Genomic DNA, 19,765 nt, shown 5'->3' with positions numbered 1-19,765 from the left:
TCAAACACTTTTGGTATATGCTGCTAAAGCACCTCTTCTAATTTCACTCCTTCTGGTCTCTTTTACATCTTCACTGAAGATTTTCTTGGCTTCAAATCTGGATACCTTTTAAATAATAGAATTATGCTTACTTTTAGGTATGCACATATTAACCACTAGTATAGTGAACTGAACTGACATACATTATATAGCCCCCTTCAGAATCTATCTGCATTTGTTCAATATAGGGATGAAAACCCTATTTTAAATATACTGCTACTACTTTTAGTATTATCATAATCTGATATTTAATTTTCATTTTGAAGTTGTCATGTAGTTGTATGACATACAATGCAACTCCTGTAAAATGTGTATTTGTAATCCTTTATTAATTTCCATTTTTTTCTTCTGAATGCATGATACATCCTCTGACATTCACTCAGATGTATTCATTGCTTTATTAAAAAATAGTTACAGACAAAAGAAGTATCCAAAATGTAAAATATATAACCACATGTGAGACTCAGAGGAGTACTGACTTCACTAGGGACTTCATAGGGATATATAGATAAGTATAGAGTATTCTAAATAGCCCTGTCCATTCTTCAACAGTCCATGGATGTCAAGGAAGAGAGCAGCTGGGAAGCGTACATACATCTCTCTGAGCTCCTATTTCTGGCAAGGAAATAATGGACTACAGAGGCAACATATATAAAAACAAATGAAAAGTCATCACAATCAGTTTAATGAAGTGCACAGAATAGCAATTGGTCATGTCAATAAAAATAAAACAATTAATTTTACATCAAATGTGCTTTATTTTCATCACAGGTATTCTGTTAAATAAAGCACTAATATTATATATATATATATATATATATATATATATATATATATATATATATATATATATATATATATATATATATATATATATATATATATATATATATATATATGTGTGTGTGTGTGTGTGTGTGTGTATTTGTATGTGTGTATACCGTCAGGCCACAGTTAAAGAAGATTCTTTATAGAATCAATTTTTTGTGGTTGTTTAGTATACAAGTAAACTTAATTTTGATAATAAGAACCACAGCAATTGGAGGCAAACTGCCTCTTTTGTAAGGTACAAAACTGGCACAGAGGACACCATATTATACACCGTAAAAATGCAGTTAAATTTCAATTACGTCATACAGGGCAAAGAGTCCCTGCTCTCCCAGACAGGCATATTAAATGAAAGCCACCACAGTGAACTTTGAATTACATAAACATATTCATTATTTGATTGCCCTTTAAGAAAACATACGGTAGATGCAAAATAATTTTTTTAATTTGAAGTTCTGCCTGACCAATTAAGCATATAAATTTCATCTTGCCATTCAAGCAGAAAGCACTGGACAAACTGAAGCACAAAACAGAAATAAGCAGAACTTATACAAACAGCATTTTTAAAAGGGAGAAAAAAAAAACTTTAAAAGCACATGCTCCTCTACTGTCAAGAAGCAGCTGGGTTTCCTTTGCCAGATATCCTTGTAACCACATGAATTGTTGATTCAATGGTCCTGCAAAGGATGTCTAAAATGTCTTGATGCTGCTGCTGCATGTGACTCAATAGTCCTCTGGAATGGCTGCAACTAAGTGATAAGCCAGACTCAGGGTCCTGGGAAGCTTGACTTTCAGAGTTCTTCAAATCTGTGAGGTCAGAAAGAACAGCAGAAATAGAGGTGGAGGGGAACTCTGTATCATCCTCAATAATGTGAGAATCCTTGGAGCTTGACGGCTCTTTCAGATCTTTACATTCTTCAAACCTCCCACTGCCCAGCTGCTCCTCCCCATGGTGTGAATGAGTAGCTAGCATCATATCTTCAGAAAATGAAGAGGGAACTTCCATACGGTACTCCTTAATAGAATTATTTTCAGGGGAAGGCAGGTCCTGTTCGGTGCCTGGGTCAATGATGGAAGAGTCTCTTGTCTCATTATCTGAGGTGCTGGTTGGAGTCAAGGCTTCCCTAGGTTCATTTTTCAAATCACTGATGCAACTGTCTACTGTATGCTCCTCATCACTGCTAACCCGTCTTCTTTTTACTGGAGTGGCTCCCTCATCATCTGTACAGTTAAAATAAATATTGATGAAATAATACAGATATCAATTGTCATAGTGAATTATTTTTACTGGCAGAACAAAAATATTACATTCTTTTTATATATTTATCTTTCCTCCTCTCTTCCCAAAGGTGCTTTGAAATGTTTGAGAGCTTCAACCTAATTTCTCCTTCCTGCTAGCTAGTTGGAGCACTGCTTAGGAAACATTCTTGCTGATGAAAAGAAATTCTGGGTCTAAGTGAAATGCTTCCCAGCTGCTTGATGTAAGAAAAATTCCTGAGTTATTTCAACCCAAATTTTGTTAATAATCATTTGTCAATAAGATATCTGTTTAATTAACTAATCAGTGCTAGAGTTATTTTATATATATTCAGACTTTAAGATGATTATCACCATCTTGTTATTCAACGTACATGATAAACTGGGTTCCTGTCAACAAGCAGAGAAATATTTAGTTTTCACGCTGTGCAAGACTCTGCTGATTTTACTTTGTCAGTTGAATTGGGGGGTATCCCAGAATATTTCCAGCTGAATAGTTCTCAGAACAATCAGTAGATACTTTCAGACATGATTCAGCAAGGAAAAGTTAAATAGGATCCCCAAAACAATTTTTTTTACTTGTAAACTGACTGCCATCAGTCACTTGGATGGTGAGATGGATGTGCTATACATTTGATTAATAAATAAACAAAACAAACCTTTAGTTTTTCGTTCTTTGGCTTCTTGTTCCTGCAATGAGCTTTTTTGTTGTTGACAAGTTTTGCATTTGTTTAGTAGCTCTTGCAAAGTAGGTATTAGGGCAGGATTCAACTGTTTGGGGGTGTGCACAGAAAGCAGTAAAGTGAGAGCTCGAAGGTCCTATAAAAGAAAATTTAAGTCAATATATTTAATGAAATTATGTTTCATAAATTAATTTGCTCTCTCTGTGTATGCAGAGATTATATAAATAGTAACCAAAGAAATTGCATATTCCTGCAGAAGAAAATTCTGACTCCTTTTTACATGTCAGTTTAAAATTCTAGCCTGTATCCTGTATTTATAGCTTAAATCAAGAGGGAGGCAAGTGGAAAGTATTAACAATGGTCACAGCTGTAATTCTAACAATGTTTAGGTAGTTTTATTGTATTATGCTCAGATGGGAGAAAAAGTTGACAGCATCTTTTACTATAAGTAATTAATTGATTATAATTATAATGGGTAAAATATAATACAACAATATAATGGAATATCATTTTACTAATATATTGAACAATAATATATAACCTCAATGATTATCTGTTCATTCAAAGATACTAATTTTTTTTGAAAATATGTATTTTTGTTAAATAAAAGGATTATAATGAGGTTAAAAAAAACAAAACACAAAGTAACATGGATATATCTATTAAAAGAAGAAAATGGATAATATGTATGTATATGCTGTATTATTGATAAATGCAGGTTTAACTGTTAACAAAAAAAATAGCATTAGAACTAAGTTTCCATTTTATTCTCTCCACTCTTTTCAAAATGCCTAGTTTCCCTTCTATTAAAACACCGTCACCTTTTATCATTTTCATTTTCCCTCACCTTCTAGAACAGTATCTCACACAGAGATAAGGATTGCATCCTCTCTCCTACAGTTCCAGAAAGCTTTGCACATCTGTCCTGGAATTGATGTTTATTATTTAAGCCTGTTTTGCTTTCTTGATGTTGTTGTTTATTGGATCATTTTAGTTTGGGCTGCCTGATATGATGTTTTTGTGTTATTTTTTTATGCCAAATATAGTTCAAACATCTGGCTGACTGTACAATAAATAATAATCATCATAATTCAGGATGCAACCTGTTCTTGGACCACACAGGCACCTACTTTTAAATTGTGTTTTGAATTTCTCTGGGCATGGGTGTTCTATCCAGAAGCTAAGAACTACTGTAACAATTAACTTTTGAGCACCCCTAATATTTGGAAATTGAAAGTTGAAAAATTAGACATGCCCTAAATTAATTGTGTGTGTGTGTGTATACACACACACACACACAAATTAATTAATTTTAAGTGTGTGTATTATGGGGTGGGGGAGACAGAGAGAGAGAGGGGGGGGGGGTTACTTTAATATAATTTAGATGTGTTTGGTAAGTAATTATATTTTGTTTGTTTCATGTATGTATGTATGTATGTATGTATGTATGTATGTATGTATGTATGCATGCATGCATGCATGCCTGTGACTATAGGATTGTCATTTTGAACATTTTCATCTGAGAAATAGAAAGAAAAATGTTTTACATAAATCAATACAATATTTGAAGAGAAAATAAAGTTTATTTACCCCATTTAAAGTGGAACTTGCTTTAAAAATTTCAACTCGCTGATTGGCAAATTCTGATTCCAGATTCTGATACTGGTTGATCAAATTTGTAATCAGATTATTGATTATTCCAGCACAATTTGCTTCTGAAAACACTTGTCCTTGTACCTGTAAAATAAGGGATTCTGAAACTTAATTTGCAATTCGGTGAAATAATCTCATCATAGTGCTATTTCCTACTGTAAACCGAACTAAGGAAGTGGAATTTGAAAGAACAAGAGTAAGTGTCTGTGGAAAACTGATCTATATTGAAGCTCTGACATAGGCATAACTATTTTTCATACCTTGAGAAGGAAATGAGTTAAGAAAGTGTAAACAATGTTGTTGTTAAGAAATGTCCTCTCATCCATTAGGATGCATTTAATATACTCTGCAAACACAGGATCTTCACACAGGAGCTTGATGCAATTCTTTGACATAGAAGACTGAAAAGAGAAAGAAGATCAGAGCTTCAGAACTAGTATTCCACATATCCATTGTGGATGTGATTTCAGTTCGTCACAGAGAAATGTTACGCATAACTCATTCATTGGAAATGAATTTTCTAAGCGCACCAGTCTGTAACAATTCCACAATATCTTTCAGCCTGTCTTTTATTAATAAAATAATAAATTAATTAAAATCAACTTCTGCTCACAATAAACTATTATATTTGGAGTTATTAGAATTTCAACAACTTTTAGAAAAAAGTCTAAGTCTGCAGCAAGAGAAAGCCTGCATGAGAATGTCATAAATTGAAGATAGGATTTTCTCCATTCATCGTTTGTCATTAAATGATGATCAAACACACACCTTTACTTTTCAAATAAAAACATCCCTTTCAGAGATAAATTAATTTTACCTGACTTTGACAAAGCTCAGTCCAAAGTTTGGGAAACAAAGCTAGATGAAGAGGTAAGCCTTCATATGCAACAAGAACACCTACATTTTAAAAATAAAAATGCAATTAAATTCTTAAGATTATAAAGATATAGATATGCCAGAAATACAGTTGTTTAACTCTTAACAGTTACGAAGGAAACTAGGTATCATGAGCAATACAAACTGCAATGGGAGTTGCAAGTTAAATAAATAAATAATTGATTTTAAAAGGCACAAACTACAGTTTAACTGAAAAATAAAACAAATCTATAGTCACTACCCAAATGACCCTGTTCCAATTTCCAATCAAAAATCATGTTGTGTTTAGTAGAAATAATTTAAATATAAAAATCCTGCATATATTTACTCAAACTCACTGTTTATATTGTTAATGTTTTACTCTTGGATAAATGTGTAAATAATTACCCTGTCTTTCTAGTTTATTCTACAGTTAGATAGCAATTTAAATAAAATTCTACATCTTTGAATTTACACATAGGCTTCTACTAAAAAGATATATGCTAATTCATTTAATCCCAACTTGCTATTTTAGCAAATCAGTTGGAAAACTGAATAAAGCAATTCTTCATGTAATTTTTATGAAAGAGAAAATATTCATTAATATAATCTTCAATGAATTGAAAAATTAAGTGCTTAATTTTTCAATTCATTGAAGATTATATTAATGAATATTTACTCTTCCATAGACACAAAGCTTGCTAAGCACTGGCCTATGCTCTAAAGAACAGGCCTTGTCAATTAATGCAGGGGGCCACGGCCCACTAGCGGGCTGTGAGAGGTTTGCAACCGGGCCATAGAAACGGCTGAAGTGCACGTGTTCCATTTAAGTGAGCAGCAGGTGTACATGCATGTTGCTTGCACAAATGGAGCTGTGCATGTGCAAGTACCAAATGCTCACACAGAACTACCCCCTTCCCTCACTGGTCCCCAAAGCCGAAAATGTTTGAGGAACTCTGAACTAATGTGCTTGTTAAATAATCTTTTAGACATGCTACAAATTCATACTTACTCATTTTCACTAAGGTTTCTGTGAATTTCTCACAGTTGATGGCAACTCGGCATAAGAGATGGATGAACTGATGGTATGAAAAAAAGTAATCTAGTAGCATACGGTCATAAACCTCATCTTTACCCTGAAGATTTAAGGAAAGTTCAGTTTATAAAATAAAAACATGAAAAGTATAATATCTAAATGTGAAAAATGAATTATTTTCAAAGGATTATGATAAATTCTTGCTAAAAAACTACACAACTTGGTTCAGAAATTATTTGCTACAGAATTTGGGAATTTTAGGGATTATTAAGACTTACATAAATGTGTAGGAAACCTAATATGTTAAAAAGAATCACTATTTTCTTATTTGCCACTCTCACTTAAAGACTGAATATATCTGGGACCCAAAGTATTTGTAGGGATTTTTTGTGATCAGAGATGTGAGTGACAAGTAGATACATTTTTCTTCTTTCTCTCTTATGAAAACTTCTATAATAAAACTGCCATTGGAATTCTGCTACATTTGTGATAAATTAGGCCAATGAATATAATTAATTAAACCAAATACATTCAGCAGTACAGTTCTCTTCACCAACAACTAGATGACAATTATTCTTAAGACTCATCAATCAAGGCATACCTTGATTAATCAAATGTTACATAAAGGAAACATTTACTTTCCTGATAGATGTTTTGTTTTAATTGAATTTTAAATTCAAGATCCTTTCTTATTTTTTTAATGTTTTGTGGTGATTTTAATTAAATATTTGTAACTCAGAGTGTCTTCGTCAAAATGGATGGCAAATAAATTTGATAAATAAATTAAATAAATAAATACCTTGTTAGCTTCTACCATCGTAGGCAAAAGGCACATGTTAAGTTCAGGCGAGGTGGGCGGATATTACTTTTGCCTCCTATCAACTTCAGATTTTCACCGCATGGGAAATAAGGACCAAGAGACACTGTAGTGGAAAGGAAAAAAGGAGAGGCATTAACAAAATGTATACAATTCCTTTCTACAAGGAGTAGCCATCCTGATTCTCTGCCCCCTAAAAATAATAATTTTAATCATAATATTTAAAAAAATATTTGTTCTTTAGGTAGATAAAATAAGAGAAAATGTAGACGGGAATAAATAGTAAACCTGAAGTTTAAAAAGCAATTAGATATATAGTTTACCCATTACGTTTTTTTCCTTACAAAACCAACTAACCACTGTTATTTTATTTAAAGTAATATAACATCAACTAGAATAGAATAACAGAGTTGGAAGGGTCCAACCCCCCCCCTCCCGTTTAGGCAGGAAACCTTATACATTTCAGACAAATGGTTATCCCATCTTTTCTGAAAAACTTCCATAAAACAATTAACTTTATGGTCTAATTTTGCGTTTGGCTGCTGCTAATACAGCTACTCTACAAGAAATGTAATTGCCACTGCTATAAGAGGAATCTCTTCCATATCAGACAGGTTGAAACAATCAACATTTATTCTGAATAAGGCATGACTGAGAGTCATATAGCAAAAGGCAGGAGAAGATAAAAGACAGCTTCCAGCTTTTTACTCGAGGATGAACTCTGCTACGTCATGGAACCTGAGGCAGCCCAGAATCAAACAATAGTTATTCCTTTCCTTTTTAAAGCTTTGAAGTATTTATTTATTTATTTTGTCACAATATATATAAGTATCATACAAAAGATTATATAGTATATAAACATAAGTTTATATATATATGAAGAAGAAAAGGAAAACAATAGGACAGAAACGCAGGCACGTTTGTGCTCTTATGCATGCCCTTATGGTCCTCTTAGGAATGGGGTGAGGTCAATATTAGAAAGTTTTGGTTAAAGCAGTGATTCCCAACTGTGAGCCGCGGCTCCCCAGGGAGCCGCGCCACCGCCACAAGGGAGCCGCGAAGAAGCAGCGTCCGCTCACGCGTGCCGCGAGATCCCAGACGCACAAAGCCGGACACGGCCGCAGCGACCGGGACTCGCACACCGCAACTCGACAACTCAAAAGCCAAGGGACCCCGCGCAGCCGCACCCACACACCCGCGGGCAGGCCACAGCAGGCAGGAAGACGGCAGACGCCGACGACGGACCAAAGGAGAAGCGCGAGCCCGCCCGCCCGCCGCCTGAACCACAGCGCCCGCCCAGACCCGCCGCCTGACGGCAACGCGCACCTCCCTCCAGTCTGCCCGCGACGCCACTGGCCTCCCAGACCACCCGACACGCTGCCCAACACGGCCGCGCCACCACGCCGACGGCATCGGGAAAGAGGGCTGCGCAGAAAATAGCAAAACCACCCTGCTAGTTCCTCCCAGGTGAGCCAGGCTGGAGGCGAGAACAGCCACCTCCTCCACAAGGCGGAGACCCGAGGAACAAGGGGATCGCGAGGCCAAACTCCGAGACCAAGCAGGGACCCCACGCCTGGGAAAGTTCCACAGAGGCCGCCCCATCAAAGGAGACGGCCCATCAGCAAAACATGAGTATGCCAAACACTTTGTAGAAACAGACTTTTTGATTAAACTCACATACCTATGTGATATCTTTGAAAAGTTGAATGTGTTGAATCTCTCTTTACAAGGAGGCAATATGCACATTTTAAAGTTAACAGAAAAGATTTCAGCTTTCAGAAAAAAATTCAGAAAAAAAGACAAAAATTAAAAAAAAAATCGGATGTACCTATTAAGGGAGCCGCGGAAAAAATCCGAAGTGTTATGGGAGCCGCAAACCGAAAAAGATTGGGAACCTCTGGGTTAAAGCTTTTGGGATTATGGGAAGAGACCGCAGAGTCAAGTAAAGTGTTCCAAGCACTGATGATTCTGTTACAGAAGTCATCTTTTCTGCAATCTAGACTAAAGCAGTTAACATTAAGTTTAAATCTATTGGTTGCTCTTGTATTATTGCAATTAAAGCTGAAGTAGTCTTTAACAGGAAGGACATTACAGTAGATGATTCTATGAGTTAAACTTAGGTCTTGTCGAAGGCGATGAAGTTCTAAGTTTTCTAAGCCTAGGATTTCAAGTCTGGTGGGATAAGGTATTTTTTGTTTTCAGAGGAGTGAAGAACTCTTCTTGTAAAATATTTGTAAAAAGTAATATTGTATTGTGCCTGACACACAAGTACAAATTTAACCTACAGGCTTTCACGTCTTTTTCTTCTTTTTCTTATATTGTTTTTATAGCACAGACAATGATTCACACCCAGAAATTTTATTATTAAGTTCTCTAGCTAGCTTAGAATAAGGAGTAAAACAATACTCTTTATTACCCGCGCAGTTGCATTCTGCACCAGTTGAAGTTTCTAAACGCTTTTCAGGGGCAACCCCGTATAGTGTTTGTTATGATAGTCTAAATGAGAGGTTATAAGGGCATGAGGGCCTCCCAGTCCAGACTATGCTACGCTAAACAATCCTACATGCTTAGGAAAGGGTAACTGTAGTGGCCGGTGTCTTGTTAATGTATATAATTTAGATCCTTCCTTCATAGTTATGAGATTACCTTCAATCCTTTTTTGTTTTTTACCTTTTCAAACTTTTTTCTCTCTCCAACTTTCTAATGGAGATTATCTTATCTTTCTGAACGACACACACCTAGACCATTCTAAAGTAAGCTCCAGATTAAGTGGTTATTTATTTTTATTTATTCATTTTAAAAAGTCTGATAGAGCTTTTCATATTGTAACCCTAACCCTAACCCTGGCTAGTTCACAAGACAATAAAAACAGGAAAAAACCCCATCCGCATAAACAACATCAATTAAAACTCATTTCATCCCAAGGCAACGCTACATATTATCTTGCTGAGTTCCAGCCCCTATTCCCCTTTCCACTAAAAATAGAAAAAAATACAGGTAGTTCTCAGTTTATAATGGCAATTTGGACCAGAAATTCCATTGCTAAGCGGTGCAATTGTAAAAGCATGATGTCATGTGACCATCCCACATAGCACCAGCATGAGTTGTCATCATTAAGCAAGGGCTGCATGTGATCGCAAATTCTGACCTCCTGCTGGCTTCCCCATTGGCTTTCCACCATTATTTGAGCTTGCCTTCGAATCTCAACTGTTTAGGAAAAAGAAGGGATGACTACCTGTGTATCAGGGGACTTTCTCCCTCTCTCTATTTATTTATTTAGATAGAATGTTAATTTTGTCATCCAGAAACAATGCCTTGATAATATGCAATTCACTCTGGGCTAGAAGTGTCAAACTTGTATCATCATGGTGGCACCACGTGATGTATCATGACTCCTCCCCTTTGCTAAACCGGGCGTGGGCATGGCCAGCACGTGACACATCTGGCCTGCGGGCAGCAAGTTTGACATCCCTGCTCTAGGCTGCCTAAAATATATTTTTCTCATTGAGAAGAGTACTTTCTCAATTCTCAAGAGCAATCTAAGAGTAATAAGTTTAGAACATTTGTCAATAGTTGAATGCCTCCGGTTAATTAGATTGGTCATATTATTTGCAGTTCATTGAATTTCCCATCTCACCTCTCAAACGACTTCCTGCCTCAAAGTAAATCTCAAAACAATTTTATTATATTGTAAATTACTATTTCTATTTAAAGTATAAATAACCTTGTCATCTGAATATACATACTTGGTATATTGCTATGATGGTATGTGCAATGGTTGTGCTGGAGAAAAGGAACTAAAGTGTGCAGAAAATCATGAGGGCTTAACAGCACCAGTTCCTTGAGGACATCTGCAAAAGAAAAGAAAAAAAAAGACTCATATTTATTTGTTTATATATTGGATTTATGTGGTGCTTCATGGCAGCAGGATTATACTCTTAAAAAGAAATCTAGACTCTAATAAACTTTGCATAAACATTAGTATAAATTCAAACTAGGAAAAACATAAACACAATCAGACTGTAATTATTTGCTATCATTTAGGTATGATATTAAAATCATGTTCATGATTTATAGAAATGTTATTCGGCCAACCTGATCTTTAAAACACTTACTTTAAGTGTTTTATAGCAATTTGCAAAAATAAAATACTGCAATCAATAATAGCATTCTATGTCGTTTGCTTTATTGTATAATCAGTCTATAAATCTTAAGCTTTATTCATTGCATCTTGTATTGAATTAGAAGGATTCAGGCTCAGAAGGATTCCTTGTTAATTTTCTCAAATTATTAGTTGTGTTGATAATAAATAGGCTTTAGTAACTGCAAATGAATCGGTAAATGGCAACTTAGAGACCATTTCATGATTAATCAGAACATCTGGTTCAACACCTGCCTTGTGCCTTCAGCTATTCCTGTGAGTAGGGCAAATTGTTAATCACTACCTTTGTTATCCAATTTATATTTCTAGTCACAGTTTACCAAGGAATGTTGCTACTGATTGAACACAGAGTTAACTAACTTCATTTTAGACAAATGCCAAGTACTGCAGTTCTTAACCAAACTTGGCCAGACATTAGTACGTGAATGGAAGACCACCAGAACTACCAGGCCTGTAAACTAAACTGTGAAATTAAAGGTAGCATGTGGATGGCAAAACAACTTCCATCTTATTGAAAAAAAACTACATGGGCCTGTGCATGAATTCACTATTATTCTTGAGAAGTAACATAGCTGTGAGTGTAAGTAATGCTGGGAAGAAAAAAACAGACACTAGGAAAGTAGAAAGAAAGAGAATAAGAGGATAACTAACCTTAGATGGATGGAATCTATTTTCTCTTTTATTATTTTAGTTTGTATTCATTTTTTTATTATAATTGTAATTGTAAATAAAATTACCATAAAAAAAGGAAAGTTTCAATGTTGAGAATGACTTGATGGCACATAATCAATCAATCAATCAATCAATCATTCAAGCCTTATTCTTTAACTCTACTGACCACAATTACAACAGAAATGGAAAAGTGTCTATTTTATCTTTAATGTGATTGTTGGGTAATCTGAGATCAAAGAAAGTGCATTAGGTTTAATATACTTTACCTATACAAGCATTTCTAAGTTCCGGAGGACTGTAGGAATTTAGCAAAGTTAAAAGTTTATGGGCAAATTCTATCCGCTCCTGCCATTGGATAAGGGCTTGTTTCACATCTGAAAATATACAATCAAATTAATATAGTTTACCACTTACCATATAAACAGTTGCAACAATTATACTTTGGTTCTCATCTGTTTTATTTTTAAAAATAAAATTTACATTTAATAAATAATATCCAAACCTTTTCTTTGCAGATATGGCCGAGTGGATTTGAGGACGGAAAGAAATATGGACAGAAGCTCAACCAGATCTCCAGTTACATGGCAAGCTGTGGCTTCATGGTACATCATGTGCAGTGTATTGAAGGACTGCCAAATATATATATATATATATATTAAATAATATAGCATATTACTAACATATAAAGATAGAATTCCACAAACAAGATATCCTAATTTACCTTATTTTGCAATATCCCACCCACCAAAAGGCTAAAAAAATAACAATAATACTCCTACCTCAGTCATCAGAATTAAGCCTCTGTTAAATATGACAAGAAGCCGATCCTCGTCAGTTTCTAATAATATTCGGAAGGCACTTGGAGCAAAACAGTAAAGAAAAAATAATTGTAAGGTTAAAATCTGTCTTAATATGGGCACAGTGGTTGCATCCTAAACAGAATGCAAATCATTAAAATACTGTTTGGATTTCCAAATCTGATCTTATACTATCGTTATACCTTTTTTTATCTTTACTAAGAAAACATAATGGAATAGCTCAGGCCGTTAAGAAGCCTGTTATTAGAACACAGAGCCTGCAATTACTGCAGGTTCGAGCCCGGCCCAAGGTTGACTCAGCCTTCCATCCTTTATAAGGTAGGTAAAATGAGGACCAGATTGCTGGGGGGGCAATAAGTTGACTTTGTAAAAATATACAAATAGAATGAGACTATTGCCTTATACACTGTAAGCCGCCCTGAGTCTTCGGAGAAGGGCGGGATATAAATGTAAACAAAAAAAAAAAAGAAAAAAAGAAAAAAAAGAAAGGGCATGTCCACAAAAGAACACAATTCTGTATATTTCGGTGAGATCTCTGCAATGTTCACTTGGAGGTGGGAAGGCCTGAGCTACTATTGCCACTTAGAAAGCTAAACACAGAAGTGGGTGACAAACAAAATTTACTGGACAATACAAATAATTAAAGAAATGGGATTGATGCATCTAATATGACAAAGGCATTACTAAGTCCTCTGGCAAGAGATACAGATGCTGCTAAATTTCCTTTCCGAATTACAAACTTCATACAGGAATCTCAAGAATACCCCATTTTAGTAACTATTTAACAGCAGCAGACATTATAATAACTTTTGTCCCCAACAATTTACATTTTTTTCTATAGATGTGACATATTTCATCCCTTCATGGATCACTGCCATGTCATGGTGAGGAGGCTTGCTCAGTTCCTTGAAGCTATGAGCTACATTGTGCAGGGCACCCAAGATAATAGGTCACAGTGGAGAGTTCTGACAAAATGTGATCCACTGGAGAAACAAATGGCAACCCACTCCAGTATCCTTGCTAAGAAAACCCCATGGACAGTATCAAAAGGCTAAGATGAGCCCTGTAGATCAGAAAGTGTCCAATATGTTACTGGCAAATAGAACAGGAAAAAGTGGAAGCAGTGACAGATTTTATTTTCTTGGGCTCCAAGATCACTGCCAACAGTGACTGCAGTCATGAAATTAAGACATTTGTTCCTTGGGAGGAAAGCTATAACACACCTAAACAGTAGAATAGAATAGAATAGAATAGAATAGAATTTTATTGGCCAAGTGTGATTGGACACACAAGGAATTTGTCTTGGTGCATATGCTCTCAGTGTACATAAAAGAAAAGATACCTTCATCAAGGTACAACATTTACAACACAATTGATGGTCAATATATCAATATAAATCATAAGGATTGCCAGCAACAAGTTATAGTCATACAGTCATAAATGGAAAGAGATTGGTGATGGGAACTATGAAACGATTAATAGTAGTGCAGATTCAGTAAATAGTCTGACAGTGTTGAGGGAATTATTTGTTTAGCAGAGTGATGGCCTTCGGAAAAACTGTTCTTGTGTCTAATTGTTCTGGTGTGCAGTGCTCTATAGCGTCGTTTGAGGGTAGGAGTTAAAACAGTTTATGTCCAGGATGCGAGGGATCTGCAAATATTTTCACGGCCCTCTTGATTCGTGCAGTATACATGATTTGTGCAGTATATTAAATGTATATTCGTGCAGTATATTAAATACATGATTCGTGCAGTATATTAAAAAGTAGAGATATCACCTTGCCAACAAAGGTCTGTATAGACAAAGCTATGGTTTTCCTAGTAGTAATATATTGCTGTGAGAGTTGGACCAAAAGGAAGGCTGAGTGCCAAAGAACTGATGCTTTCAAATTGTGATGCTAGACAAGACTTGTTCCTTGGACTGAAAGGAGATCATATCAGACAATCCTAAAAGAAATCAACCCTGAGTGTTCTTTGGAAGGACAGATACTGAAGTTAAAATTCTTTGGCCACCTAATGAGAAGAGAGGACTAATTGGAAAAAACCTTTATTTTGGGAAAGATTGAAGGCAAAAGGAGAAGGGGACGGCAGAAGATAAGATGCTTAGATAGTGTCATCAATGCAATGAATATGAACTTGGGCAAACTCCAGGAGACAGTAGAGGACACAGGAGCCCAGTGTGCTATGGTTCATGTGGTTGTGAAGAATCAGACATGACTTAGTGACTCAACAACAACAACAACAAAGCATACTGCAAGAATAAAAGGCATGGAAAAGCACCAAAATCACTCTTTAAACTCTAAACATTTATTCTAGATCAACACACCAAACATGAAATACCTTATTAAAGTAGTCCAGCATGACCGTCCATCTAAGCAGCGAAGGTAACAGCTTATAGTAGTTTTTTTAAATTGCTTAATGTCTTCCAGTTCTTCCTCTCTCATATCAGGCCTCTGAGCTACAAAGAGTTGCATGAGATTAAACAGTTCTTCCACTGCCTAAATAAAGAGAAGAAATATCATGAGGCTTATTGAAAAAACAAACAAACCCAAATTCCAGTTGTTGTTTATAATAAGGTAAATGCTTTAAAAAGACAACCAGTATACCAAAAGTATTCATATTGTACTGCCATTTTTAAAAAAATCTTGGTTTCACATGCTCTCAAGCTTTACTTTTTTCTAGAATACTTCCTTTTCCAGCTCTGCAACTTGAACTATGTTTAAAACTGAAAGAAAAATGGATCAAACTCGCTTAAATGGACCAGTTCGGGGAAGATGTCCATTGCTCCTGAAGACTCATTAAATATGATAGTATGTTAGTTACATAACCATTTGCACAAATCACATAAAAATATGATTAACATAAATGTAATTACTTCATCTGAATTCCTTTGGGGATATCATGACTTGTTTATTAATTCATGGGCACATCTGGGTGAAAATCTGGTCCACTCTATTCTTAATCTACTAAATGGGGTTACTTAATTCCAGATTTTACTCTATGCTGGTTTATTACTAAAAACTGGATTTAGTATATATTTTATATATCATATGTAAAGGTTTCCTTGTCAGTCATGTCCAACTCTAGGGCATGATGCTCATCTCTGTTTCTAGGCTAAGAGAGACAGTGTTGTCCAAAGACAATTTCTGTGGTCATGAGGCCAGCATGGATGTATGCCAAAGGTGCATGGAATGCTGTTACCTTCCCACTGAAGTGGTACCTATTAATCTACTTGCATTTGCATGCTCTTGAACTGCTAGGTGGGCAGGAGCTGGGGCAAGTAACCTGTTTTGTCCCCTCCCGGCCTCAGCCATGCGAGCTGGCTAAACGAGCCACTAATTGAGTTCACGGCTGCTATCAGTCCTGGCAGGGAATCTGCAGCTGCCTGACAAAGTCTCCCTTTTATCTTGGGGTTGCCAGGCAACCAGGAAGTCAGCAGTCCAGGCCGAATGTTCAGCTCAATTCTTCACGAGTCAAATAGTTCAGCTCACTTCTCCACGAGTCAAATAATTCAACTCAATTTTTGCTCGTCACGGAGCAAAAGAGCAGCCAGGGCTGCTTTTATACTCTGTGGGTTATGGCTCTCAGCACTTCCTAGGCCTGCCCCACCCCTGCTTCTGTTTTCCCACCTCTCCTGCCTACGAAACCTAGTGTCCAGCCAGGCCTGATTGCCATCAGCCGGGTCTGGAGGTGTGTCCGGGGGGGGGGGGTGGAGAGTCAGGGGACGGAGGCCTCATTATCTCCTCCACCTGGCCTGCCTCTGGCTCCCGGAGCTGAGCCAGAGAAGCCAGTGCTCCAGAGGTAAGTCCTGATGGCCCTTCCCCCTCACTTTCCTAGTCACTTTCTGGCAGGGGGCCCACCTCGGGGGGCGCAGACACAACATAACCGGAGATCAGCCCATTGAGCAGAGCTCAGGTCTGGAACCCGGGCTGTCACTCTGCAGCTGACGAGATCAGCATCTTTTAACTGCTGAGCCATCTGAGCACCCCTCTCTTATATCATAACTCTTTCTCTTGTCTGTCGTATATATTTATATATCATAAGGATTTCTTATATATTTAGTATAAAAGAGCTATTTTATTTCTATATCATTCTTCCTATTAAAGAGCCAATAATTGTTTGCCTCTTGAACTCAAGATATATTTCGCCTCCTTCACAGCTTTCATATCTTATGCATTAGGAAGGGAGAATGGCAGTGATCTCGGTTGTAGAGGAACTCCCCAAAAGCTGACAATTCTACTAAGATGGTGGGGCAATAAAGAAAACTTATGGCACAAAATTAATTGTACCATAATTGTCATCAATGACAGAACTGCTGGTAAACTGGATGAAAGCACTGTTGCAATTCCATTAAGCCCATCTTCTGATACTTTTCTGAGCTTAAATTAGAGCCGAATATATTTTCACTATTATTGACTGACTTCTTTGGATCTGGCAAAGAGATACAGCTTTATTTTTTGACATTTCATTCATGTGAATACTCCAATCACCTACCCCCTAAAAATGGTCCTTCTATAAACTGCTGCTGTTTTTAATGCTGTTCTCTGAAAAATCTCTTTCTGCCTTTCACTCTGTATGAATTTGACTTACCCCAGGATATTGGCTGGCATGTGGTGTGAGATTCTTAAATGCCCACTGGATATTTTGATGAGAAGCCAACTGTCTGGTAAATGCGGGGGATTGCTCACAGCACAGCCGCAGAATGCCATAGTAGGCAGGTAGCATCCCACGGTTAAAAAGCACCACATCCTGGTCATCATGATCTGCTAGGATGTAATTGAAGGCGATGTTCTTGGTCACCACTGGATTCTGCACAATAAGGCGCACGTTCTCAGGGCAGTCAACACAGACATTGTACCAGAAAGAGAGCAGGGCCTGCTTATTATGGTTGGTAGCAATAGCAGGCTCAGAAAGTTTAGGTTGAAAGAGGTTCCACAAATCCATGAAATAAGTAGAAAACATTAGTTTTTCTGTTTTGGAGATCAAGCAGTAAGTCATAAAACTGAAGTAGGGTACCAGTTTTGTAGTTCCATGCACAGCAGCATCAACATAAAGCTTAGCTCTTGAGAGCAGTCCAAGCAACACATTATAAACTTGATGAAGAACAACTGTAGTATCTGGACTAAGGGGAAGATCTCGAGTAGGGATATGGAGTGAGCGGGTAGATCGAACATTTGTCGGAATGAATTGCTTGGAATAAGAGAGACCAGAAGATAGGCTGCAGCTGCAAAAGAACAAATACATAGGTAAGTAAAGCAGCTAGTATTTTTGGCTGCGCACATTCACTTTAAAATAAAGTTTGTTTTATTTGTTTAAAATTTGTTCACAAAAACCATATGACACAACTTAGTTAAGAATAATATAGTTATTGGCAGAGATCATAAAACAAGCAGTTCCTTTCTTTCTAAATTGTTGCAGGTAATACTGAATATTGAAATGAATATTGGAAATATTTCACTCATTTTCTTTTAAATGTTGTTTATCATAATATTAGGAAATAAATAAAATAAAATGTCCACATTTTCATACATAAACAATGAACTTATTTATCGGGCAAGAAGCAGCCAATTATTTTCTGCTTAGCAACTTACAGGTTCTCACTCTAGGATAGTTATGAGCCAAAAGAAAGCGTTCTACCCAGTTCTCCATATTCTGCAGGACCCAACTGTGGGCAAGCTTATTTCGTGGTGTCTGCACTGCTAGCCAATCTAGACATTGAGATGGGTTGTACTCAATCACCTACAAATATTGGAAAAATGGACAAACATCATGAAACATAAACAAAAACAAGACTATTAGCTAGCAATCTATATCAAACACTCAGCTAGTAAACAGGCAGGCTGAATCTTTTACTACAGGGGTCTCCAACCCTCAGTGTGCGGACCGGTAGGAAACTGGGCCACAAAATGGAAGGAGAACATGCACAATACTATCGTCCCGCCACTGGTCTGTGGATCCAGAAAGGTTGGGAGTTCTGTTTTACTAGTTTTATTTACTAACTTTGGCAAAAAGGCTGCCAAAGGTACTATTCTCTGTCAGACAATAACTCTTATTTCCATAGTCTAGGAGTGTAAAAATTTAATCTTTACAGCATAGACGTTATGCTGGTTATTTTCTCTCAATATTATAGAGATACAACAAATCTTTGAGTGTATTTAATATAGGCATCCTTTACCTCCCATATCCTTTGGAGAATATATGATGCAAATGGTGGCATTCCTGGAGGTCCACCAGCAAATTCCATAAGCATAGTTAACAACTTGAAAAAAGGATTGGCTGCCTGAAGTTGAAAACAAGAAAAAAAATTGTACATATTATATAAAGAATCTGTAGGTTTTTTTTAAAATATTGCAAGTTATAACTGATTTTATTCAATGATTTACTTATGCCCATCTAAACATATGTTCTAAATACACATACTGTTTTCTCGAAAATAAGCCCTCCCCCCAAAATAAACTCTCCCCTGAAAATAAGCCCTCCCTGAAAATAAGGCCAAGTGCTTATTTCAGTGTTCAAAAAAATATGACAGGATCCTATTTTCGGGGAAACATGGTATATACCAATGACTCCTGTTTGTGATTTTTATCTTTTCAGTTGATGTTACATCTGTGTATACTGAAGATAATCATAGGCAACAGATAATTTTGAACTGGCATTCTGATGAAAAAGCCAAAAAGTGCCTATAAGTAAAAGAAGATCAGAGAAGAGTCTGGTAGATATTAAAGATTGAATCCACTTCAAAGCAACCATTTCTTATACAGAAGAAAAAGCATATTCAATAGCTGTTCACACCCTGATTCTATTTCTTGATGTAATAAAACTCTTTGAACATTTTTATAACAATATATTTGTTAATTCTGGCCAGTATCCACTCTGACTGGCTATGGATCTACAGGGCTTCATACAAAAGACAAAAAGGTAAAGGTTTCCCTGTCAGCTGTGTCTG

The 19,765-nt window shown here is 36.4% G+C and overlaps 1 protein-coding gene across 1 annotated transcript in view; it reads right to left on the bottom strand.

Moving 5' to 3' along the window:
• Positions 1-1,461: 1,461 nt before the first annotated feature.
• USP34 (ubiquitin specific peptidase 34) overlaps positions 1,462-19,765 on the bottom strand; it is a 140,576-nt gene continuing 122,272 nt past the window's right edge. Inside the window, 17 exon segments of the mRNA XM_058164851.1 lie at positions 1,462-2,088; positions 2,784-2,943; positions 4,398-4,544; positions 4,721-4,861; positions 5,278-5,357; positions 6,328-6,451; positions 7,151-7,200; positions 7,203-7,274; positions 10,915-11,019; positions 12,269-12,376; positions 12,505-12,631; positions 12,782-12,860; positions 15,160-15,317; positions 17,410-17,987; positions 17,990-18,043; positions 18,411-18,558; positions 18,995-19,099. Coding sequence (XP_058020834.1) covers positions 1,478-2,088; positions 2,784-2,943; positions 4,398-4,544; positions 4,721-4,861; positions 5,278-5,357; positions 6,328-6,451; positions 7,151-7,200; positions 7,203-7,274; positions 10,915-11,019; positions 12,269-12,376; positions 12,505-12,631; positions 12,782-12,860; positions 15,160-15,317; positions 17,410-17,987; positions 17,990-18,043; positions 18,411-18,558; positions 18,995-19,099 — 2,847 coding nt within the window. The 3' untranslated portion in view covers positions 1,462-1,477.

The sequence above is a fragment of the Ahaetulla prasina genome, chromosome 1 (genome assembly GCF_028640845.1).
Source record: "Ahaetulla prasina isolate Xishuangbanna chromosome 1, ASM2864084v1, whole genome shotgun sequence".
NCBI lineage: Eukaryota > Metazoa > Chordata > Lepidosauria > Squamata > Colubridae > Ahaetulla > Ahaetulla prasina.
Note: the sequence above shows the minus strand (reverse complement) of the source record. Positions and strands in the feature narration are given on the sequence as shown.